General features: G+C 32.4%; 2 protein-coding genes across 2 annotated transcripts; both read left to right on the top strand.

Moving 5' to 3' along the window:
- On the top strand, window positions 491-3,621 carry LOC18608763 (cytochrome P450 CYP72A219). The gene is made up of 5 exons (XM_007043614.2): window positions 491-918; window positions 1,524-1,744; window positions 1,854-2,098; window positions 2,599-2,980; window positions 3,060-3,621. Exons 1-5 carry the CDS (start codon window positions 657-659, stop codon window positions 3,480-3,482), a joined length of 1,533 nt encoding a protein of 510 aa, XP_007043676.2. The 5' UTR covers window positions 491-656; the 3' UTR covers window positions 3,483-3,621.
- LOC18590004 lies at window positions 23,639-25,051 on the top strand. The gene has a single exon (XM_007015257.2). The coding sequence runs from the start codon at window positions 23,639-23,641 to the stop codon at window positions 25,049-25,051; it is 1,413 nt and encodes a 470-aa protein (XP_007015319.2).

Raw genomic sequence — 26,664 nt, forward strand, 5'->3', positions numbered from 1 at the left:
TTAAATTTTTCTATAAAACATTTTACATAGAATAAATTTTCCTCCAGTAAGTCATTTTTTACTAACTAAAAGGACCCTAAATAGAGAAAAATGATGGTTAAAGAAAGAAGACAGGACGTGCCTCTCATGTGCTTACTTAAGTGATGATACTTGTGAAGCGTGTAAATAGAGAAAAATGAACACGTATTCAATATTTAGTGTTTGTTTCGTCAGAATATTTTTTTCAATTTATCTATTTTAAAAACTAAAAGTTAGGTCTAATAGAAATTTTAAAAAATAATTTTTTATAGAAAAAAATTTTAAAAAAATTCAAGAAAAGCTTTAAAGAGGAGTTTTCTCTTCTTTTTTTTTTATAAAAAAAACACGTCTCTTTTTCAAGAGAATTTTTTTATTTCAAAAATATCCTTATCTATTAAAAATAATTCCAATATCATNTTACTCCAATTTTTTTATTGATCGATGGGACAAGTGAACTCCTTGCTATTGTACGATGATCGACCTAGCTTTCACGGTTTTTGTGGGATATATTTCTTCTGGTAATTACCCTCAAACTGCTTCAGCAAAAGCCATATAAGGACTTAACTACCCTTCCTACTTTCCCAATTCCCATACTCCCATCCCCAACAAAAGAAAAACAAAGACAAAAAGTTGTGATCATGGCAGTGTTGATTACACTTCTCTCTGTTGTGGCCATAGCCTGCGGTCTGAAACTGCTCTATGTGATATGGTGGAGACCGAAAACGATAGAGAAGCAGCTATGGAAACAGGGCATCCATGGACATCCGTACAAGTTGATTCACGGGAACACCAAGGAGATGATCAAGTTAGCAAAGGAAAAAGGGTCGAAACCTCTCGAGCAGCCGCACGACATCTTGCCTCGTCTCAATCCTTTGCTTCATGATCTGGTCACGACTTACAGTATGTTATACTTGTTTCCCCACGCTAATGTTTGCTGATTTCAATAACTTGCGGTCTTGTTTTTCCTTATGTTTTCAACTTTTGCATTCCGGGGTCTGCCTTTTCAGTTGTTATGGTTTCATATAATAATAATAATAATAATAATAATAATCGTATGGATCATTGCAATCGAAACCGGCACAGCCTCGAAAATCAGGATGGTTATTTGACTTTGGGACATGTGAGGTGGGATTAGTGTCCAAGCTAGAATTTCAAACCAGCACGCATCAAAATATATATAAAACTGCTGCTATATATTAGCAGTATGATATATTTTAAATTGATTCAGCGTAGAAATGAACTTTTCTTATACTACAAGTTCATTACATTACTGTTTCAGGGGTGATGTTTAGCCAGCCATCTAACCTTTTGCTTAGCATATTTCACCAAGAAAATAAAGAAGAAAAAGAAAGCATGTAGACTATCAATTGTCAAAAGAGGGAGGTCTGCCCTGTACTTTGATGAGATTCAAACAATATACCCTGTCATCTTCCCGTTTGAGACTGTCAATTGTCTTAAAGGATATGCAACTGACAAGCCTCAATGTATATGTGAAAACCATGCAGAAAAATCGTTTGTTATTTGGTATGGAACAACTCCCCGTGTGGCAATCATGGAGCCAAACTTAATAAAAGAGATTCTGAACAACAATTCTGGTGACTTCCCTAAGCCATATATAAATTCATTCACTCAGCTGTTCGTGACTGGCCTTGCGAGCTATAACGGAGATAAATGGGCCAAACACAGGAAAATCGTTAATCCGGCCTTCCGCATAGAGAAGTTGAAGGTTATCTTTTTCAGTCATTGCTTTGTTATTTCTTCTTCTTTAGCTTCTTGTGTAGCATCTTTTCCATTATTGTTGGCAACTTATTTTATCCTTTGGGTGATTTTGTTAGCATATGTTGCCTGCATTTGTGGTTTGTACCGAAGAATTGATTGAAAAGTGGAGCAAATTGGTAAACTTCATGGGATCTTGTGAAGTGGATATGTCTGTCGAATTTCAAAACTTAACTGGGGATGTCATATCCAGAGCAGCTTTCGGAAGCAATTTCGAAGAAGGGAGGTTGATATTCCTACTCCAAAAGGAGCAGGGGCGCCTCTTTTTACAATCTCAGATGAGCATCAATTTCCCATGGCTAAGGTACATTTATCCAATGCCATTTCCTCATTCATTATCACCTTCTGTTTCACTCGCTATCTTCACGATTAATTAAGCATTTGCTTGGCAACTCTAGCTGTTTTGTGTATTTAAGATATAATAATTCTAAAATTTAATGACAATGACTTTGAACACAACGGATGTTTACATAAATTTTATACCTAAAAACAACAAGTCTATCAACAAACAACTAATAAACAAAACAATATCTACTCGAATAGTATGTTAAATTTCAAGACTAATGATGTTCAATTTATAATAAATAAAATTAATGTTGTGATATTATATTTATGTGTCTAAGATACCTTCAACTTAACTAACCTGATATTTCACATTATATACAACATTTTTTAAAATTTTTATAAAGAGGGTTAATATTAATTGTCACCCAAAATTTTAAACAACCTAAAAATACAATCTCCTCATCGTTAATAGTATCACTTACATGGCTCATTCCATTTCAAAAATTCATTCTGAATTAGGTTTCTGCCAACCAAAGTAAACAAAAGGATGAGGCACATCCACAAAGAAGTTGGATCCTTATTGACAGGTATAATAGAAAAAAGAGAGAAGGTCATAGGATCAGGAGATCACAAAGACGATTTGTTGGGCTTGCTATTGAAGTCTAATCTCGATGAGCTACAAGAGAAGAAGCATTCGAATTCCAGGATGACCACCGAGGATGTGATAGAAGAGTGCAAGTTGTTTTACTTTGCTGGTCAGGAAACCACAGCCAATTTGCTGACGTGGACCATGATTGTGTTGAGCATGCATACTGATTGGCAGGAGCGAGCCAGGGAAGAAGTATTGCAAGTTTTTGGGAGGAATAAACCAGCATACGATGACTTGAATCGCTTGAAGATAGTAAGTGCAGTGTCGCTTTTCTTGTGTTGTTTGATTGAGATTGATTTCTAATTTTTTTTAATTAAAACTTTTTTACAAGGTAAACATGATCCTACTTGAAGTTCTGAGACTATACCCCTCAACATCCCTCATTCGACGGACATACAGAGAGACCAAGCTGGGAAATTTGTGTCTTCCAGCAGGGGTGCAGCTGTTTATACCATTGCACCTCGTTCATAGGGATACAGAACAATGGGGAGAAGATGCAACGGAGTTCAAGCCAGAAAGATTTTCAGAAGGGATTTTGAAGCCAACCAAGGATAGAATATCCTACTTCCCTTTTGGCTGGGGCCCAAGAATATGCGTTGGTCAAAACTTTGCGATGCTTGAATCTAAATTAGCCTTGGCCCAAATCTTGCAGAATTTCTCATTTGAGCTTTCACCAAGCTATACCCACGCCCCATATGCTGCTGTAACACTTCAACCTCAATATGGTGCTCAAATCATCTTACACAAATTATGAGAATGAGAGGCAGGCAACCGCAACTGCTTCTCTAATCTCTATCTTGTTTCGCGTTGTGCTTGTACATCCAAAACTGCAGCCTTATCATGTGAAGTAGCTTTAAGCGATATGGCAGTATAGTTGATACCTTTTCTTTCTGCGTCCTTGGTTTTAAATTTTTAACTACTTCATACACTGCTAGGCTAATTAACCACATCATAAATGAAACAGTAACTGTAGGGATGAGCAAAATTGGACCAAAACAATGATTTATCCGAACCAAATATAATTTGAGTAAAATGATTCGGTCCAAGTGGTCCATTAAGTCTATTAGTTTAAAAAATTTGATTCAATTAGTTTATTTAGTTGGTTGTCATTCTTAATATTTTTGAACTGAATCGATCGAAACATAAAATTAATATTATATATATAATATATATATATATAATATGACACGTTTATTAATTTGTTAAAAATTAATAATCAAAAACTATTTTAACCTTACTTAAATAATTTTTTAAATAATTATTTTAATAAGTTTTTTAAATTTTGTAAAGATAATAATGTAATTATGCCATACCCAAACCCTAATTTTGAACTTTTGTTTTGTTATATTTGATGTTATATTATTTTGTTTTGTTATTATTATTTTTATAATTATTGATTTTAAATTTAAATAAAAAATTATGTTTAATTATAAAAATTTTTATTTAATTGTATTAAACGTGTTAATCGTGTTGTTAATCATATCGTGTCATATATTGACACGTTTAACAAACGTGTTAATCATGTCATGTCATGTTACATGGTTATTAAATGTATACATGTACGTGTTGTAGATTTAAGATGTGAATAGTATTTGTGTCTTGTTCATGTTTAACCTTAGCGTATTTCATGCTTAATCGTGTCTGACATGTTTAAGACATGAAAACACAAATTGTCAAATCTAATGTTCAACTACCTAACAATGCTAAATCTACTATGACACACATAGGAACAGTTAAGTTGACTTCTTTATTGACTTTAAAAAATGTATTATATGTTTTTTCATTTCAGTTAAACTTTATATCAGTAAATAAACTTACCTCTCGTCAAGGAACTTATGTCTTTTTCATTGGTAAAATTTGTGTTGTTTAAGATCTCTTCTCATAGAATGTGACTGGGGTTGCTAAGGTTTCCTTAAGATTATACTTCTTACAAGATTATTAAGATGAACAATATCTCTCTAAATATAGTTTTGATAAGCTTGTAAAATTTCCATTTAAGTCTCCTGTTAATGTTGCAAACCAATGTATAAACTATTTGATTTGTGGCATTTTAGTTTAAGCCACATACCTTTAAGTAGAATAGGTATTATTTATAAGCAGTGTCTTGCAATTGATTATTCAAAAGACTTAATTTGTTAAGTTTGTCCCTATGCAAAAATTAATGAAGAAACTCTTTCTCCTGTTCATATCAAAAACACAACTTTTGCTTTTGAAATTCTACATGCATATGTATGGGGACCTTATGCAATTCCTATTATAAAAGGTCAATGTTATTTTCTTCATTTGGTTGATGATTTTACACATTTTACCTAGATTTTCTTAATGAGAAATAAGTTAGATGTATCAATCATATTATCTTCTTTTTATAACTTTGCTAAAAATCAATTTTCAACTTCTATAAAATGTATTAGGACAATAATCAAGGAGAGTTTAACCTATCTGATTTTTATGCAAAGATGGTATTATTCATTAGTCATCTTGTGTGGAGACATTACAATAGAATAATGTTGTTGAGAAGAAGCACTAACATGTTCTTGTGGTTGCCAAGTGTCATGAGCCAACCTTTGTATAGGGCCATAACAAGGTAAAACCATCTAAAAGACTAAGTTGCCTTAAAGGGAAACTTCCCCATTTCAAACAATGTAATGTCACTTGGTAACGTACTTGTAAAAGCTTATTAAGTTTTTAGGAGGAAAGCCTTTAAGGGAAAGAGTGCCATTATTTCACGCATTGTAATGGTTCTTGATGGCATAGATATAAAAACTCATTAGCTTTTTATAGGGGTTGAGCAGTCGGCTAATTATTAGTCTACCTCATTGGTTAAGGTATATTTATGGTTAACCATTTCGGGCTGCCCTTACTACCCAACGATGGCACGTTTATACTCTAAGTCCCTTTATACTCCATTTTTCAATATTAATAAAATATTTTTCATTTACTTGGAACTAATGGTTGCGTATATGACATTCGTTATACCTTATGATTTTGTTATTTCTTTTTTAAACTAGGTGATTAGAATCTGTGTTTGCTCAGATATAATTGAGTTTTTGATTGGCTTGTGTTGAAGCGTCCACTTAAGTGTCGCACAAGCTATTTGAGCCAAGAGGCATAGTCCATGACAATTGGTATCAGAGTACGAATGAGACATGCTAAGTGAAAAAGGAAACATGATGAACATGTGAAGTGCTCTAAAGAACCATCAGAGAATTGAGTAGCTAAAGGCTGCGATGGCCGCGGTAAAGACTTAGATGGTCTTGCTTGAGCGAATAAGTGAAATTAAAACAGTTTATCGAGAACTAACTGATATGATAAATATCCTGAATGATAAAACTAAGGATGCGTTGAACACTTTCCAAGGCGAGTTTAGAGAATTGAAAGCTCAGATAAATATTTTGGTTATTGCTGCAGGTAATCTTAATGTAAACTCAAGAGATAGAGGGAAAAAGCTAAAGTGCTAGAGCCCAAATGTTACGAAGAGGCTAGAGACATGAAAGAGTTAGAGAATTTCCTCTTTGATATAGAATAGTACTTCCGAATTGTCACACAAAGTCAGCAGAAGAATGGTGGCAATGGCCACGATGTAACTTGTTGGAGATGCTAAGTTATGGTGGCGTTCAAAATTTATCAATAGCAAACGCACTATCAACACTTGGGTTGACCTTAAGCGAGAACTAAAGAATTACTTTTTCTCTAAAAATATGGAGTATATGGCTCGACAAAAGCTATGAGAGTCAGTGCAAATAGGATCCTTGTAAGAGTTTATGAGGAACTTCTCTACCTTGATGCTATAAATTAAGGATATGATCGAAAATGACAAGTTGTTCTATTTCCTCGAAGGTTTAAACCCATGGGCTAGAATAGAGATATAACGAAGAAAGGTGCAAGACGTGACTTCAATGATGGTAACTACTGAACGCCTTACTGATTACAGTGACAGCTTAAACAAAATAAAGAACTTTCCATCAAGGAATAATAGCTCTAGCTTCAATAATGGGGCAAATTTGTTAAAGTTAGTAAACCCCTAAGTGAGAGAGCAAGAAGTAGACCATTCACTAGAGACATGCCCCAACTAGGAACAAATAGGATGTAGGGCTTCCAACCATGATTCCCTATATCTTGTTTTCTATGTAATGAACCTCATCAGGTAATTGAGTGCCCACATCAAATAGCTTTCAATGCGATATGTACATCTAATCTCGAGATAACTTAACCCTGTCTCTTAGATGCAAAAATCAATGAGGAGTCGATATGAATGGGTTCAATTTGTTTCCTTAATGCCCTTCAAACTCAACTAGACAAGATGAAGAAGAAGCCTTAATGGGGTCTTATGTATGTGGATGTAGTGTTGAATGACAAAATGACAAAAGCTATACTCGACATGGGGGCCTTAGTCACCTTCATCACTCCGAGAGAGGCCAAAAAGTATAGTTTCAAAGTTGAGAAAGATGTCAAGCAAATAAAAGTAGTCTACTCATAAGCTTCAACTATTATAAGGAACTCTAAAGACGTGAAGACTAAGATCAATTCTTAGGAAAAGGTGTAAACTTCACGATTGCCGCTATAGATGATTTCCATGTTGTTCTTGGCTTAGACTTTATGACAAAAGAATAAGCTATTCTATTTTCCACTACTAGCTATATTTTTAGGAAAAAACCATTTGTAATACTTATTACAATCATACCTAGGAGTGGAAAGAAGATAATATTAGCCATCCAATTAAAAAAGAGATTACAAGGGGATAACCTTATTATACGGCTATGCTCATCCACAAAAGCGGAGATAGTACGGACCCGATATCTATAGGAGTGAAGTTGATATTGAAAAAATTTAAGGATATGATGCTAGAACAGCTACCAAGGGTGCTACCACCTCAACGAGTAGTTAATCATGAGATAAAATTAATCTCAAGAGTTAATCTTCTGTAAAAGGGTCGTATAAGATGGCTCCTTTAGAACTAGTCGAGTTGAGAAAATAATTAGATGACTTGATACAAGCTGGATTCATCAGACTCTCAAAAGCACTTTTTGGGGCCCAATACTGTTTTAGAAAGCAAGATGGGAGTTTGCGGTTATGTGTGGATTATTGAGCTCTGAACAAAGTCACAGTAAAGAACAAAATCCCATTCCTCTTATAGTAAACCTCTTCGACCAATTGAGTCAAGCAAAGTATTTCTCCAAATTAGATCTTCGGTCTGGATACCATCAAGTAAGAGTTATTGATGGAGATGAACCAAAAACCACATGCTTAACACAGTATGATGCATTTAAATTTCTTGTTATGCCTTTTAGACTAACCAATGTTCTTGCCACATTTTGCACATTGATGAATCAAGTTTTCATGATTATTAGGACAAGTTTATGGTCATATACTTGGATGACATTTTGTTGTATGGTTAAACGTTGGATGAATTCTTAAGATATTTAAATCTCGGTAGAGGAATTCTTAAGATATTTGAACTTCGGTGGAGGAATTTTTAAGATATCAAAACCTCGATGGAGGAATTCTTAAGATATTGAAGTTTCAATGGAGGAATTTAGAGTCTCGGTGGAGGAGATTAAAAAGTTTTGAAGCCTTGGTGGAAAAGTTATAAAAAGTTTTAAAGACTCGATGGAAGAATTCTCATTTCCTTTTAAAGTTTAAAGCTTCGATGAAGGAGTTTTTATTTCACTTTTTATTTGGAGTCTTAATGGAGAAGTTGTAAAAAGTTTTAAAGCCTTAATGGAGGAATTGTCATTTCCTTTTAAAGTTTGAAGCCTTGAAGGAGGAGTTTTTATTTTATTTTTAAATTTGGAGTCTCAATGTAGGAGATTAAAAAGTTTCATAACCTTGGTGAAAGAGTTGTAAAAAGTTATAAAGCCTTGGTAGAGGAATTTTCATTTCCTTTTAAAGTTTGAAGCCTTGATGAATGAGTTTTCATTTCATTTTTAAATTTGAAGCCTCGATAGAAGAGATTGAAAAGTTTTGAGGCCTTGTTGGAGGAGTTGTAAAAAGTTTTAAAGCCTTGATGGAGGAGTTCTCATTTCCTTTTAAATTGTGGAGCTTTGATGGGGGGCAATTAGTTATGCCCCACAAATGGGATGTGAACAATTTGTCTCAATAACTCATAAGCTTGATCAAATTAAGTTTTCTTATGATGAGCCAAGGACGTAAAAAAAAGTTAAGAAGATTGCTAAGCCATTGAAACAAGCTCGTAAAATAAAACTAGGAAGATTCAGTGATAAGGTTACACCAAAATATTTGATATGGCATGCACGGAGAATCAAAAACATCATGTTGCTTCCCCAATCTAATTATATTTGTTCATCTTATTTGAAATATTGAGATGTTCCTGTCATCAATTTACAATTTGAGGTCAAGGAGAATAAATTAAAAATCAAGAACGAAGAACTCAAGAGAAAAGTGGAAAATTTAATAGGTGAAGCCAAGGAAAATAAAAAGAAGATAAAAAAACTGCATATGGAGATAGAGGCATGGAAAGACATGTTTGATGGACTAAGTAGCATCTTTGAATCAGTAACTGTTAAGCTTAATGTGTTATAAAATGAAAATGAACAATTGCAAGCAAAATGTGAAGTAATAGAGGAACAGAAAGATGTTCTCCAAGATTCTATTAATGGTTTGGCACATAAGCTATAGATCCAATAAGGAGTTAATCAAGTATTTCGAGGAAAGCGTGAGCAACTCGAGCAGACCATTCAAGCACTTTTGAGGGAGTATGACTTAGTTAAGAAGGAATGCCATTCGCTTTAAGAATATGCAAGAATAAGGAATACAAATGAGGTGTGACGATGTGAATTTTGGAAAAACAAGCATAAGTGGAGCATTTTGCTAGATAAATCACCAATGCAGTTTTTATGGCAAGAGATATGGCTATAAGGTGGAAATCTTTAAAAAGAAAGTCTGCCCAATGGAAACATATGGGTAATACATGATAGACTTTTTCGATAAGACATATGACCAATATCGACAAATTGGTCATTTTATTTAGATTGTACTAAGATGGAAATGGATGTAAACAATCTTTGAGATTAATAAAGGAACCTTTTTCTTACCAATACGTGTTATGTGATGAATACCTTGAAACATATTCATTTATGCATCATTCATTCATAGACATTCAAAATAAATATGCAATTATCCAATCATCATGACAGAAGCACACTCTGATCCATGTTTATGGTACAAAAAAACGTTAAAAAATAGCTCGACTATCGAAAACTCCTAGGTAGCTTGTTTGTCATTTGTACCACGCTAGGTCTCAAGACAAGATCTGTTGGTGTATTTTCAAAATAAAAAATTATGTCACATAATGAAAAGTTATCTTAGCTCAAAGGTTATGTCACATAAAGTGACATAATATGACTATTAGATTATAAGTAGGTTTTCATGTGAATGGTTATGTCTCTTGGTAAAATGACATATAAAAATTAAAAAACACTATAGCTCAAAAGTTTAAATATGAAAAGTTATTATTTCAGATGATGTCGAGATACCAATACAAATTGGACCTCGAACTTTTGCCATCAATTTCTAGGTCATGGACATTACACCATCTTATAATTTTTTATTAAGGCATCTATGGATCCATATGGTAAGGGTTGTGCCATCATCTCTTCATCAAAAGTCAAGTTTATAGTAGATGAAAAGTTTATATGTGTTTGTGGAGAAAAAGATATATTTGTTACTTAATCTTCTACTACTTAATATATGGAAGCTATCAAAGAGGTAATTGAATGCTCCTTTAGGTTTTTCGAATTCATCAATGCTATTTATGAGTGAAGGGTCTAAAATACCCACTTCACGCTTATCAAAAGCTTCTAAAATGATCATCAAGCAAATTGTTGAAAGAGGATGTCGCGTAGGGTTCGGTTTGGGAAAAGGGTTGCAAGGAATCAAAAGACCTTTATCGATGGTTAAGAGTAAAGAAATATTTGGCCTTGGGTATGAACCTATAAGGAAGGAAAGATTTGAGATAATGTCCAAAAAGAAAAAGAAGAGAATGGCTCGCCTCAAAGGAATGGAATAACAGATGTTAAGATATATTTTCCATACCTTTATAAGACTTTTCATTCAAGGGGTACATTCATCCAAATCTACAAAAAGTGAGGTATCATGAGTACGAAGTTGCAATGAATGCTGTGGAAGAAGATCAATTAAAGGAAGCATCGTTGATATACACATAGGACCCTTTAGTTTGAAGTTTGATAAATGGACGAGCGTGAAGCTATCTATCATCTTCATGTCTTCTACAAAGTAATAAATTAAATCCTTTAATGCTTATGCCTAAGAGCTTATGGAGAATTTCTTTTATGTATTATGGGCTTTATTCAATATTATTTGATAAAAAGGACACATATGGTGCATGCTCATAATTTTTTTACGCCTATTGATTTTCATGTCTTTGCTTTCACACATTTTCAACTTAAGTTGCCATTTTCTGGCTTCCATATTCCTATATCGCTTCGATTTCATTTATTTCTAAGTTTCTAAGTAACAGATATGAGAATAATGATGATAACGATCTTAGATTTGATTTGAGAAAGAATATATATGTTGGCAAACTTGATAACGAAAGAATGTTGATGATTATCTTTTATCCCTTGAATTATTGAGACTGATTAAGTAACAAGAAAAACAAATAGAACCTCTTCATGATCCTATAGAAGCGATTAATTTCGAGAGTGAGGAAAATAAAAAGGAAGTTAAAATTGGCATAAGTCTTTTTCTTTCTGAAAGACAAGGATTGATCAAATTGTTTCATGAATATGTAGATGTGTTTGTATGGTCTTATCAAGATATGCCAGAGTTGAGTATGGATATCATGGTGCATAAGTTACCTTTGAAGATGAAGTGTAAACTGATTAAATAGAAATTAAGACGAATGAAACTGAAAATATTATTAAAAATCAAAGAGGAAGTAAAAAAGCAATTTGATGTAGGATTCTTAGAGGTGACTACGTATCCAGATTGGGTGGCCAACATAGTCTTAGTTCTTAAAAAAATGGAAAAGTTCAAATATGTGTAGATTACCAAGATTTGAATATTGTTACTCTTGTTGATAACACAACCAAGCATTCCCTATTTTCATTTATGGATGGGTTTTCAAGATACAATCAGATCAAAATGAATTTAGAAAACATGGAAAAGACTACATTTGTGACAATATGGGGCAAATTTTGCCATAAAGTAATGCCTTTTGGCTGGAAAAACTCTAAAACTATTTATTAAAGAGCTATGGTGACTATTTTTCATGACATGATGCATAAAGAAATTGAGGTGTATACAGATAATATGATTGTCAAGTCTTGTAGACTAAAAGATCATATAGCCAATCTCAAAAAGTTATTTGAGAGATTGAGAAAATTCTAGCTCAAATTAAATTTAGCTAAATGCACTGTCGGTGCTACTTCATGTAAATTGTTGGGCTTTGTCATTAGCGAAAAAGGAATTAAGATGGATCTAGATAAAATACGAGCAATCCAAAATTTGCCTCCCCCTCAAATGCGAAAAAGAGGTAAGGGGCTTATTAGGGCATTTGAATTATATCGCTTGTTTCGTATCCCAATTAACTACTAAATGTGACCTTATTTTCAAATTTCTTTGAAAGCAAAATCCAAGGTGAATGGAAGGAAGAGTGCCAAAATGCATTTGCAAAGATTAAGAAATCTCTTTCAAAACCACCAATATTCGTACCTCTAGTTTTAAGAAAACCCGCTTATTCTATATGTGACGATGTTCAAAAAATATATGGGTTGTGTGTTAGGACAACATGGTGAAAATGGGAAAAAAGAACATGTCATTACTACTTAAGTAAAAAATTCACAAAGTATGAATCTAAGTACTCGTCAATAGAAAAAATGTGCTGTGCATTAACTTAGATAACTCACAAACTTAAGTAGTATATGCTATATTCTACTACTTGGCTTATGGCAAAATTGGATCTAATTAAGCATATCTTTGAGAAACCTTCTTTGTCAGGAAAGATAGATGAGTTTCTTGCAGACAGGGTTGTAGACGATTATGAACCCATGAAGTTTGAATTCCCAGATGAAGATTTAATGGTTGTATTCCACTAGGAAAGAAAAATTAACAAAAAACAAAGTTTGGAAAATGTTTTTTGATAAAGTTTCAAATGCTTTGAGGCATAGTATTAGGGTAATTTTGATTTCATCAAATGGGAAGTACTACCCTGCTACTACAAGATTGGGTTTCCCTTGCACTAATAATGTCACAAAGTATGAGGGTGTGTCGTGGCCTTCAAGCAACAATTGAAAGAAAAATTGATGAACTCGAAGTGTGTAGAGATTCTACCTTGATCATTATCAATTACGAGGAAAATGGGAAACAAAAAACTTAAAGTTGATCTTATATCATAAATATATAACAGAATTGATTAAAAAGTTTGATAACATACACTTTAATCACCTTCATCGAGATGAAAATCATATCCTTGATGCTTTAGCAACATTGACAGCAATGTTCAAAGTAGGGACGAAAGTTGAGGTTGAGCCTATCAAGATAAGTTTACAAGAGTCGCTTACACACTGTTCCAGTGTAGATGAGGAGATTGATGGAAAACCTAGGTATTATGATATCTTATAGTATGTCAAATACCGACAATACCCTAAAAAAGCTTTTGAGAATGACAAAAGGATCATCAAGAGATGGGCTATGAGTTTTTTTCCTCAATGGTGAAATCTTGTGCAAAAGAAGTCGAGATCAAACATTGTTAAGATGTGTGAGCTTTGTTGAAGCTAAAAAAAACATTGACGAAATTCATGAAGGTGATTGTGGAACACATGCAAGTGGACATATGATGGCTAGGCAAATCATGAAGGCTGGCTATTGTTAGTTGACAATGGAAACTAATTGTACTAATTTCGCAGATAAGATTCATGTCCCTCTAGCCCCTTTACATGTCTTAGCACCTCCATGGCCTTTCTTTATTGGAGAATGGATGTAATCGGGCCTATCACTCCCAAAGCTTCAAATGGACATCAATTTATCTTAGTGGTTATTGATTACTTTACAAAATGGGTAGAAGCAATTTCTTATGCTAATATGAAACAAATGGTTGTTTGCAAGTTGATCTAGAAAATATTGATTTGTCGATATGAACTCCTAGAAAAGATTATCTCAAATAATGCATACAATCTCAATAACAGAATGATGGTTGAAGTTTGTGCTCGATGTAAAATCAAGCATCATAATTCTACATTGCATCGCCCAAACATGAATAAAGCAGTAAAGGCAGCCAATAAGAATATCAAGAAAATTATGGTAAAAATGAGTGAAGTGTACAAGGATCGACATGAGAAGTTATTATTTGCATTGCATGCTTACCAAACATTTGTACGCACGTCTATAAGAACTACCCCATTTCTTTAATGTATGGGATGAAAGCAGTAATACCTATTGAAGTCTAGATTCCTTTTTAGAGAATTTTGAAAGAGGTTGAATTGGAAGAGGGAGAATATGTGCATGCTCATTACGCGTAATTAAATTTGATTGAGGAGAAAAGACATACGGTACTTTGTCATGGCCAATTGTATCAACAGAGAATGGCACGAGCACATGACAAGAAAATTTGCTCTCGGTGCTTCAAAGAAAAAGAATTAGTTTTGAAGAAAATTCTCCCTATCCAACATGCTCTTCAAGGAAAGTGGTCACCGAAATTGGTAAGGCCCATATGTGGTAAAGAAGACTTTTTTAGATGGTGCATTGATCCTAGCAAAAATGGATGGGGATGATTTGCCAAATCTAGTAAATCTTGATGTAGTCAAGAAATACTGTGCCTAAATAAAGAAAGAAAAGAAAATATATAAAAAAGAGTTCAAGGTGGAAACCCAAAAAGGCAGTTTGAATTCAAAAAAAAAAAAAAAAGAAAAAAAAGAGAGTTCAATGTGAAAACCCAAAAAGGCAATTTGAATTTCAAAAAAAAAGTTCACGGTGAAAACTCGAAAAGGCAATTTGAACCCAAAAGATGGGCACATGTTGAAAACTTGAAAAGGCAACCTGAGTACAAAAATATATAGTTAAGGGGCAAGATGATGCACAGATGTCAAAACATGACAAGGCAAGGGCCAATTGGAAATTTTCAAAAGGAACCAAGTACATCAACCGATCAACAAAAGTTTTTGCTTCGAAGGTTTTTTGGATTTAGTTTGTTCATAATTGTTCAAATGTTCATTACTTGGATATTGTATCCCTTTTTGAAATTTTGACTTTTTCCCCATTACACTGATTGAAAATCATAATGTCTTCATTTTGTTATTTCTTTACTTTTCACGAACCAAGAAAATACGTTGTACATCATATTTGTCATGAAATTTTAAATGATAATGAATAAATGAATCATAACAAATATGGAAAAACACTCACATTACTTCGGATGGAATCTAAGGATGATAAAAAAGGTTCAAATTGAACTCAAAAGATTTTCGGAATTTCTAAACTCGTTAAGTGGAACATATGTGTTAAAAATAGATGAGTTGTTATAAGGAGAGTTAGCTAATCAAATGGTACAAGATTAAAATTTCAAGGAAATGACGAGGTAGAAAATCGTGAAATTTTAAAATCTTTGAAAGTCCCTAAACATGGATGCAAGACATCATCCTAGAAGTTAAGTATTGGCATATCATGATAGCAATTTGCATCATATGCATTCAGAAAGTTATTTCTTTTTAAAAAAGTATTGGAACCTTGTTGGAGGAGATCTTAAAATATTGGATCCTCAGTGGACGGATTCTTAAGATGTTGGATCCTCAGTAGAGAGATTCTTAAGATATTGGAACCTTAATGGAGGAATTTTTTAGATATTGGAACCTCGGTGGACGAATTTTTAAGATATTGGAACCTCAATCAAAAAATTCTTAAGATATCAAAACCTCGGTGGAGGAATTCTTAAGATTTTAAAACCTCGGTGGAAGAATTCTTAAGATATTAAAGCTTCGGTGGAGGAATTTAGAGTCTTGGTGGAGGAGATTAGAAAGTTTCAAGAGCCTCAATGAAGGAGTTGTAAAAAGTTTTAAAACCTTGGTGGAGGAACTCTAATTTCCCTTTAAAGTTTGAAGCCTAGATGGAGGCGTTTTTATTTCATTTTTAAATTTGAAGTCTTAATGGAGGAGATTAAAAAGTTTTGGAGCCTCGATGAAGGAGTTGTACAAAGTTTCAAAGTCTTGGTGGAGCAATTCTCATTTCTTTTTAAAGTTTGCAGCATTGACGGGGGAGTTTTTATTTCATTTTTAAATTTACAGTCTCAGTGGAGGAAATTAAAAAGTTTCAGAGCTTCGATGGAAGAGTTATAGAAAGTTTTAAAGCCTTGATGAAGGAATTTCCATTTCCTTTTAAAGTTTGAAGTCTCGATGAAGGAGTTTTTATTTTATTTTTAAATTTGGAGCCTTAATGAAGGAGATTAAAAAGTTTTAGAACCTCGATGAAAGAGTTGTAAAAAGTTTTAAAACTTTGGTAGAGGAATTATCATTTCCTTTTAAGTTATGGAGGCTCGTTGAAAGAGTTTTCAATTCTTTTACAACTATAACTAACAAATATGATTGTCTATATATCTTTACATAATTCTTGATTTTAAGAAATATACAAAAAAAGACAACTATAGACACTATATTTATTCGAGACTTAATCTTATTTATTTAACTTTTTAATAAGTTTAATTTCATTTCATTTTATTTTTGGTTTATTTTTAATTTTTTTTATTTGATTTTTAGGTCTTAGGAATGATGGGTTTATAACCCAAATGGGTTCATAACCTAAATGGTGTTGGGCTAGCAAGCCCACAAACAATAAAAAATAAGACAAAGAACTCAAACAAAGATCAAACAAAACAAAAAAAGAAAGTAAATCAAAATCAGAAAAATTGGAAAAAAAAAACAAAAAAAGGAAAGGAAGATTAAAAGGAAAAAAGATCAATCGAAAAAGAAAAAAAGATCAACGAAATCCCTAAAATCCTTCCACAAATCAGAATGTTTTATACCGAGAAATCGTTCCATGAAATCGAATAAAATCAAGAAAAAGAAAATCAAAGATTTGCAATTAAATCGAGATTCTAAGAAAACACCCATATAAACTCCAAAAAAAACGCAGCAATAGAGACAAGGAACAAGAAAAAATCACACAATAGAAAACAAAAAAAGATTGTTTTTGGGTTTATGGGTTATGAAATCTTCGAAGGTTTATGGGTTATGAAATCTTCAAATTTAGATCTAGGAATTTTGAGGTTGTTTTCAAGAAAGTGATTCCAATTAAAGGGAAGAGTGGCTTGGTTCTGTGGGTCAAATTTGGTGAGGTTCTGGCACCGGCGAACGGCGACCGAAGACAAATGGTGTAACAATCGACGATATTTCGGCAATCAGAATCTGGAAAAAGGAAAAAAGGAGAGGTTTTTAGAGAGAGGGGGAAAACATTAGCACTAAAGAGAGACAAAGATGAGAAAAAGCGGCCTAGGATTTCTTAAGATAGTATTTTCTATCCTGGTGAAACGACGTCGTTTTACGCAGTAGTAAAACGGTGCGTTTGGACTTTGGGTTAGTTGACTAATGCCTGCCAATCATGACCGGGCTTGTTTCTTGTAACTAGTAGCAGCCCATTTACCAGGCTTACTTCTTTGGGTTGTTGGATTGGTTGGTTGTCTAAACCCATTTCGTTTGGATCCTTGGATAGTTGATTGCAGGCTACATTTGACCAAGCCCATTTCCGTATATTTAATTCAGGTGTGGACTTGAACTTTCATGTTACTTTATTTTTTTATTTATGTTTATGTTTTTTATTTATTTATTTTGTTTTGGATATTAATGAAAATACATAAAATATAATAAAAATAAAATTTTGTTTTAGGTCACAATTAGGTTAGGATGAAATTCTTACAATCATAGTTAGTAGAATAATTATGAGACCTTACCATAAGGGTTGGGGGTAATCCTATAAATATTTTTTACCAAAAAGATTTATTTATATAAATAATTAATAAAAACATAGTTAAATAAAGAATTTAAATTTTATAAATATAATTTCATAATGAATGCTTAACATAAAATAAATGGAAGTCCTTCAATGATAGAATTTCAAGGATGTTATAAGGGATAACTTTCTTGAAAATTTTTAGATGAGAAAATCTTTCTAAATTTTATCAAAAGGGTTGCGGAATTTAGGAAGAATGTTCAATATTAAAGGATATTTTATTGTTTTAAAATGATAATAAATTGAAGAAATAGTTGAGGAAAATAAACTAGGATATTGAAATAAAATTCATTTATTAAAGCTAAAAAGAAAACACATAATTAATTAAGTATTATTTTGAATGGGCATTGTGAGGGTGCTAATCCCTTCTTCACATGTAATTGTACTTCGAAATCTAATCTGTTTCGTAAAATAAAACTTATTTTTTTAATGAACCTAAGTCAAATCTAAGACCTTATTAGGAAAAATATTTTTAATTAAGTGGTCAATTGCACCTAAACAAAAAAGATTGATGACGATTTCATTTATGTCAAACAGTTGAGTTTCAAGACTTATACGTTATTACACATATATATCCTTTTTAGTCTCTACAGCATACTAGTGATCATTCTACTTTTCCATAAACACATGGTGTGCTTGATTTTGAATTTAATATTTCAACTCTTGACATTGTGAATTTTGCACCACATTCCTATTCTTTAGCTAAGTCATCTTCATTTATACCTATTGTGTCATTTAATACTTATTCTCCATCAAAATTCAATGATATATCTCATAATTCACCTAGTCAAATTCCTGAACATAGTCTTGTAGAGTCTATTTCTATACATTTTAGTCCTATTGCTGATATTATTGCATTATCTAGGAAAAGTAATAGACCTAAGCATACAAAGTACCTTGATGTTTATCAAATTGATTTACCTTCTACTACTTAATTAGTTACTTCACATCCTCACTAAGTTTTCTTTCCTATAATAATTTATCTTCTGCACATAAAACCTTTACCACCACTCTGTCTCGAACTTATGAACCTAGCACTTATAATCAAGCTGTTAATTGAACTCACTAGAAAGATGCAATGTAATGTGATTTGAAGGCTTTGGAAGATAATGGTACATGGTTTATTGTTCCTTTGCCCTTTGATTCTTATGCAATTGGTTGTAAATGAATGTTTAAGGTTAAAATGAATGCAAATGGTGCTATAGAAAGGTACAAGGCACATTTAGTTGCTAAAGGATACAATCAAAAATAAGGTTTTGATTATCAAGAAACTTTCAATTCTGTTGTTAAGTAGATCACTGTTAGAGTTTTTTTTGGCATTAGTAATTGCCAAAGGATGGTTTTTATCACAGTTAGACATCAACAATGCCTTCTTGAATGGAGGCTTAGAAGAGACAGTTTATACATTGTCAAAGTATTTCTTAAGACTTGAAGTTGCAAGAAGTTCAGAAGGAATTTCTATTTGTCAAAGGAAATATACATTGGATTTTTTAAAAGAATATGGAATGCTTGGCACTTAATCAATGACAACTCCTATTGATTATAGTCACAAGTTGAGTAAAATCAGTAAGGAAATTACTAATCCAACAAGTTATATACAATTGGTGGGGAAGCTTTTATACTTAACCTTTACTAGACCAAACATCTCTTATGCAGTTCAGGTATTATCACAATTTATGGATAAACCAAGACAAGATCATTTATCTGTAGCATGTTAAGTATTGAAGTATCTTAGATCAGCCTCAAGATAAGGAATACTCATGAAATCAAACTCAAATTTGATCATATTTGCTTATTCCGATAGTGATTGGGCAAGTTGTCTTGATACCCATAAATCAATCACAGGATATTGTGTTTTTTTGGGAAGTTCATTAGTTAGCCGAAAGTCCCAAAAGCAGTCAATGGTTGCTTGAAGTTCAACAGAGGCAAAGTATTGATCTATGGCTTCTACATGTTGTGAAGTCATATGGTTGAGGTATTTGTTATTTGATTTTGGCATTAATAATAAAGTAGCAATCAAACTTCGATTCATTACAATAATCAGTCTGCAATTTATATTTGTTGAAGTCATATGTTTCGTGAATGTACAAAATACGTAAAAATGGATTGTCATTTCATCCGTGAGAAAGTAACAAGCATGATTGATTCTATATATATTTCTACAGAATGGCAAATTACAAGTTTGGTTACAAAAGGGTTGCAACCAAAACAATATTATAAACTCTTAGGCAAGATGAATATTCATGATATTCATGCTCCGCCATGAACATTCATCTTGAGAGGGAGTATTTACTTGGACTGAAGATTGTGAAGAGCTTGGTTGCAGAGTTGATGGTGAAAAAAAAAAGACAGGCACATGCCTCTCATGTGCTTACTTAAGTGAGGATACGTGTGGAGCGTGTAAATAGAGAAAAATGAACACGTGTTCAATATTTATGTTTACTTACTGCTTTTACTATTTTACTAGCTGTAATTAGTAGTTAGTTTCTAACTAACTTTTAGTTTTAGTTTTTCCCTCTTTTATAACTGAATCCATTATCCCCTTTGTAGCTGTGTACATAAAACATAAGCTCTGTGAGTTTTCATTTGTGAATAATATATAGAAATATTCTTTCAGTAATGATTTTCTCAAAGCATATGCTACTTCTCACATCAATGTTGAATTATGGGTATTAATAACTTTTTAGTTGAAAAGTTTGGAAGCATTGATTAATTAGATGAATTGAATAATTATTTTATTTGACAAATAGAAAACCTCCGACCAAAGGGCTCAAACTCGTTATCAAGCTAAATAATGTTGGGGTCTTGTGAATGAAAATCTTCTGTCCTCATTTAGTGTCTTGTTTGTTTGTTTTTTTAATAATTTTGCACTAAATATCTAATTTTATATTATTAATGACATAATATCTAAAAAAGCTCTTAAAATTATTTTTAAAAATTAAAAAGAAATCTTTATATTTTTATTGTATTCAATCAAGTCTTTGCGTTTTTGTTTTAAGCCAAATAAAAGAATAATGGCTTATTTAATTTTTTAAAAATAGTTAATGAACTTATTTGAACATTATGTCATTATTAATCAAAAACTCTAATCTCAAAACCTCAAATCATAAACCGAAAATTCTAATGTGAGAAATTTATTAAATAGTTAATGTAAAATTAAAAAAAAAAAGATATCAAATAGAGCAGAAAATTTCTGTTCGGATCTTGCTCAAGTGCTTGCCATTCGAGTATGTTTCCTTTCATTTTTCATTTTCTATCTTGAAGACTTCAACTTAACCCACGTTGTATTGCGATATTATTATATTGGGCCTAATTCCATTTATTTTGCATTTTCTTTTCATTTGATTTTGTTTTAGATTTTGACAATGTTTTTCTTGTCATGAACAGGTGTAAATATTTATAGAGAAGTAATGTTGATGCATGAAATAAGAATCCATCAAACATATTGCTGAGTTACAAAATTGAGACCAAATGAGACGAGAGAAACTTTTGAAAATGATGTGATATTAAGATAGTAAAATTCCCGAAGGTTGAGAATGATATGCATAAGTGATGAATTGAAGTAAATAAATTAGGTAAATAAAGGGTAATTAAGGATGATGATATATAGAAATAAAATTGCAATTAGATAAATGAAGCCATAATAACCAAATGGTAGACAGAATTATATAATTGAAGTGATAAAAGGGAAAATGAAGCTTTTCAATTCCCAGAATAAAATGAGGTGTCTTCATCAAGTTTAAGAAAATTATCCCAATATATGAGTTGGATTATTTTATTGAAATACCAAAGAAATGGATATTACCAACCTGTTTTGGTCAAAGAGTGATAAGGGAAAAATGACAACATGAGCTTATCGTATCTTTTAGGATATTCATACCCTTCTTTTCCCTCAATTATGTAGAAAGCCTTAGCTATATTTAAGCTTTTATCATCTATAGAAGAGATATATATGCGCAGGAGTTTGGTATTATATTAATTTCCTTTGAGTTATTCATGTACTCATGCACTTGAATATTTTGTTTTAATGATAGATGCATGTATCTAAAGCTTTAGTTAATAGTTAAAGTTTAGAATTATTAACTTGAAAGTCGCAAATTATAATTATGTGAACAAGAATACAGTTCATGGGAGAGATTAATATTTAATTAGTTATTTTTTTTATAATTAATACATATATATATAATATGTAAAATTACAAGAAATTACAAAAGACCAAAAAGGATTCTATGAAAGGATTATTCTTTGTCAACAAATACCATTTCATCTAATAACTTATATGTGATGTGTAAAAACTATTTATAATTTTAAAAATAAATACACGTCATAATATGAATGAAATATATATTAGCTTAAGCTAAAAAATATATATTTACCTCCATAGTTTGTTGCTCCAGGAGAGATTCTATTTGAAGTATCTTCCTGAATCTTTTAAGAGATTGTCATGTAATTTAAACATCTCTTCCTCCTTTCTCTCTATCTCTCATTCTCAAATTGTTAAGTTTTCATACTTTTATCTGCGATTTTGAATGTTTAGATACGTCTAAGAATTAACACTATATGGTATAATTATGATTCAGTTTTAAGCCCCTTACGGAAGGATGTAAACAAGTAAGGTATCTGCTTTTTATAAAGTATCCTATCCAAATTCATTTAATTAAAAAAGTGCTTGAATTCTATTAAAATCCAAATAAATCGTGAAATACAATCCAAAATCGGACCTTAATAATTTAGTACTAGCCATTAATTACAGTTAAATACCCCGATTAAATAAACAATAACTTAAATAAGTAAAAATTATATAAAAAATTAATATTATATGTATCAGCTTTAAAAAAAAAGTTGATTAAAATGGCATTGAAGATAAGGAGGATAAAGGTTTGAGTTTCACAAATTACAAATTAAAACTCTCCCTTTCTCTCTCAGTCTAACTACTTAGAGATGTGACAAAAAGGCTTTGACATGATTTCTAATTAAATATTAAAAAAACAATCAACTTGCCTTTGATTTGAAATGTTTATAAGTTCAAACCCTATTGCCCTTTCTGTATATGAGTTCAATGCAAAATATTTTGATTTTGGGTTGCTCTTGAATCTATTTATTTCATAGTCTTGATCAGTTTATCATTTTAAAGTAAAGATTGAAGTGGACTTTATGGACTTTTCTTTGTAAATTTAATCTTTTCATTTTGTTTACTGTATAAAAGACTTCTCTTTTGACGTTAATAAAATTATCTTTCTTGGAAAAAAAAAGGAAAGACCTTGTGTAATTATCTTTAAGGATACACCAGCAGTTTGATAATGAAATCTCTAATTTGAAGATCTTTAATTCAAAATATTAAAAGAGGCATTCCCAAAACAAAAAAATAGTGTAACTCATGATTCAATGGCTTTAATTTGGAAGTAAACAAAGAAGAATTACAATACCTAATATGTAATTTTTTTTTTCTAATATAAATGTATCATTGTTTTGGTCTTTTTGGTTTATTTGGCAATAATGAAATGGCTTTTCCTATTTATGGGAAAAACGAAAAAGAAAAAAGGACCCGAATTAAATACTCATTGAAGATACAAGAAATGGCTGTCGAAATCTGTTATGCATTGGAAATTCAATGAAGACCGTCATTATTGCACGTAATATTTGTGAGAGATTATCGCAATGTGGCGTGTCTATCCAAAATCCTAGAAGCAAAGGTCTTTAGTTTTTCCCTCTTTTTGATTTTTCCCCTACAATATAGCTTAGCTCCTCTATTTCTCTTCCTCTTTCTTTGCCCTAATACCTTGATTACCCCCTCACTCCTTGCTATTTGTCTCTTTACATGCCGTCATAATTCCTGTCTTCTAAGATCCCAATCTCTTTCTCTTCTCTATACTCTTTTCGTTTTCCTTTGAGAAAACTGAAAAGGAAGAAATCTTTGTTATTTTTGCTTTCTGTTTGATGGGTGATCAAGCTGCTCAAGCGATTGAAAACTTGGAACAAGAGTCTGCTTCGATGGAAACATCAGATTTGTCACCCTCAAAGTCAAACAAACTCTTTCTCAAGCTCAAGGTCTCCAATACCTTGAAACGTTGTGGCCAGCATATCTGCCCCGTTTGCAGCAAAGGGTTTACTTCGGGCAAGGCATTAGGAGGCCATATAAGGATTCACATGAAGGGCAACAAAAATGGTCGCCATAGAAAGATTTCAAAGCTTCAGCCAAGAAATCTTCATCGTGCCAAGGCCAAGAAACGGATCTCGAAGAATACGCTTTTACCAAAAGCTGCCGATGGAGCTGTTGATCTGCCCTCGAATGATCAAGAAGGTAGTGAGAAAGTCAGTTGCTGCATATGCAAAAAGGATTTCAGGTCAATGAAATCTTTGTTTGGGCACATGAGGAACCATCCTGAGAGGGGTTGGAGAGGGATCAGGCCACCTCCTTCTGACAAAAACAGCTGCTGTTCAAGCGTATCCGAAAACGATGAAGCTCCAGAAGTTGATCAGATTAGTTGTGCAACAGAAAGAGGCTCGGTGTCAGGTTCTGATCTGTTGAAATCTCTTCCTAAATGGACTAACACTGCCAAGCGATGCGGGAAATACACCTCCGATGAGATACCTGAAGCTGCCTACTGCCTTATGAAGCTATCTCGAGGAGAATCTTTTGATTTGGGTCAGTCAAGTATTGCATACCAAAAATATTCTTCAACAACAGTGAAGCCGATGATTGATAAATGTCAATCTTCGGGCTTGACAAATAAAGCTTCAGAGCAGAAACAACGGAGCAATATTGTTCTAGGTAAGGACATGGGTGAAGGGAAAGGAAAGGCTAGGTTGAAAACTGAGTCGGATCAAGAGAGAGCTCCTTCGGAATATAAACGGGAAGATTCATACTGGCCTCGTGAAGAAAAAAAGATGGAGAAGTCATTAGCGAAAGAGCTCAGTTGCGATAATTTCATAGATAAGAAAACCATGGTAAGGGAAAATAAGCTGAAGCTGAATTATGCAGATGCTACTCAAATCGTTGAAAACAATCGTTGTTTTGATCAATTTCAGAAGTTCCCGAGGAAGCCTGATGAAGAAAAGGGTGATCCATCAACCGTAGAAGGTAGATTTAGAGACAAGATCATCCCAAGTAGCCAAACACCTGGTTCATACCCAAAAAACCCTAGTGAACGACTATTTGAAGCTCCATTGGATGAAACAGCATCACCAGCAGAGGGCAAACATCTAAAATCCAAACCACTATTCCCAACAGCTAGTCAGGCAGCTGAAGGAAGTCAGGTTTGTCCCCCTAAGATACTAGACTTTGATCTCAATGAACCTTATGCGGCTCTAGATGGTGAGGATACAGGATCTAAAATTACCTCAATCTGATTATGTAGCTTATTAAGAAGTATTTCAGGGTATTATATTTCTAGAAGTCAGATTGGTTTTTTTAGTTGCTCAGTTGAAGTCAGCTAGTGATGATATTTGATCCTTTAGTTTGATGTACTGAAATTTCTGTGAGAAACCCTTTTGTTTATTCTTGTTTTCATAATATGATGGTTACAACTAGGTGTAGCCATTTAATATTGTAGTCTTCTCTTTTCTTTTCAAGAGTGAAATAGTCTGGTCTAGGTTGCCCCAAGGAATGCTTGTTCAATGAAAGCTGAAGTATAATTCCTGAAACTGTGATCACTGCTAAACTTTGGTATGACATGATCTAATTGGTATCAAAGCAAACTATACATGCATAGTTTTTCTATTATAATTACAATAAATCCAAAGAAGAGGTCTTAGCCTGATGGTGTCCTTCAATAAGATTAATATCAGAAAGAAAGAGAAGAAAGGCTTTTGAGTTGAGTTCAGAGTGAATGAATTTTTGAGTGACTCCCATCTCCCATAAGACAAATGGACTTCTCTATTGTCAGTTCCCAAAACATTTTGAAGAGGGGGAATAAGAAGAAAATTGCATGTAAAGAGAAATGATATATATAAAAAAAATTTGATACATTTTCTTTATTTCTGTCTGAATATCTAAAATTAATTCAGGGTTCTTGCTAGAAGTTTAATTAACATAAAATATTAAAAAAAATCATATATTTACTTAGTTAATTTCTGTCATTATCATTTTCTCTAAGTTTTTTTTAATTTAATTTTAAGAGTTATATAAAACTTTAAATATTCTAACTTTAAATGTTCTTTTTGCTTTGTATCATTTTGTTATGCTATATTTCATTAAAAATCGCAGTCGTCCTACCATTTAAAGTCTTAACCAGTAAGTCCCTGTACAATTATTGTGAGCGCAAATAAAAACAAAACAGCACCTTTAAAACCTATAACCCTCTTATACAAAATCAAGTTCCCTTTCCCTCTATGCCAACATGATAAACATCAACATTTTGTCATGCCTTTGATTATAAACAAACATAAATAGGCTGATTTACATTAATAACTTTGCTCTTAACGCCAGTGGTAAGTTGAATGGAGATTCAAGTGAAAGTATCCTCCTTCTCTACCATCCTAAGTTCTTGCAACTAGTCTTTGAGCAGAAGATATCTGCAATACCATACATTCAGTTATGATCTTGGCTTTTCTTTTATTATTTAAATATTTCAACATTTTTGTTCCTCTTTGTTTGAAAATATGGTTTTGATGTGTTACCAATGAAAGAATGGAATTGTGTTGGTCAAATATCCACAAAATATTTAAACATATTTCATTAATATAGCTAGTTCTTGTATGTCTAAAGGCTGCATTTTGTATAATTCGAATATATATAGTTTGAGATTCTAACATTGCATAAAATTATAAGATTACTGTTTGCTCCTTTGCTATTATAGGATGTATATATATTATGTATAGTTCAAGCTTAACCTTTGCTCCTCAATGAGAGTTAAGATTCCACATCGAAATCTCTTTGTTATTATTGGTACAGTGCTCAACATTTTCAATTCTCTTATTTATTACCTTGACATTGTTCAAAATGTATAACAAAAATTATAAAA

The sequence above is a fragment of the Theobroma cacao genome, chromosome 9, assembly GCF_000208745.1.
Source record: "Theobroma cacao cultivar B97-61/B2 chromosome 9, Criollo_cocoa_genome_V2, whole genome shotgun sequence".
In the NCBI taxonomy this organism is placed as follows: Eukaryota; Viridiplantae; Streptophyta; class Magnoliopsida; order Malvales; family Malvaceae; genus Theobroma; species Theobroma cacao.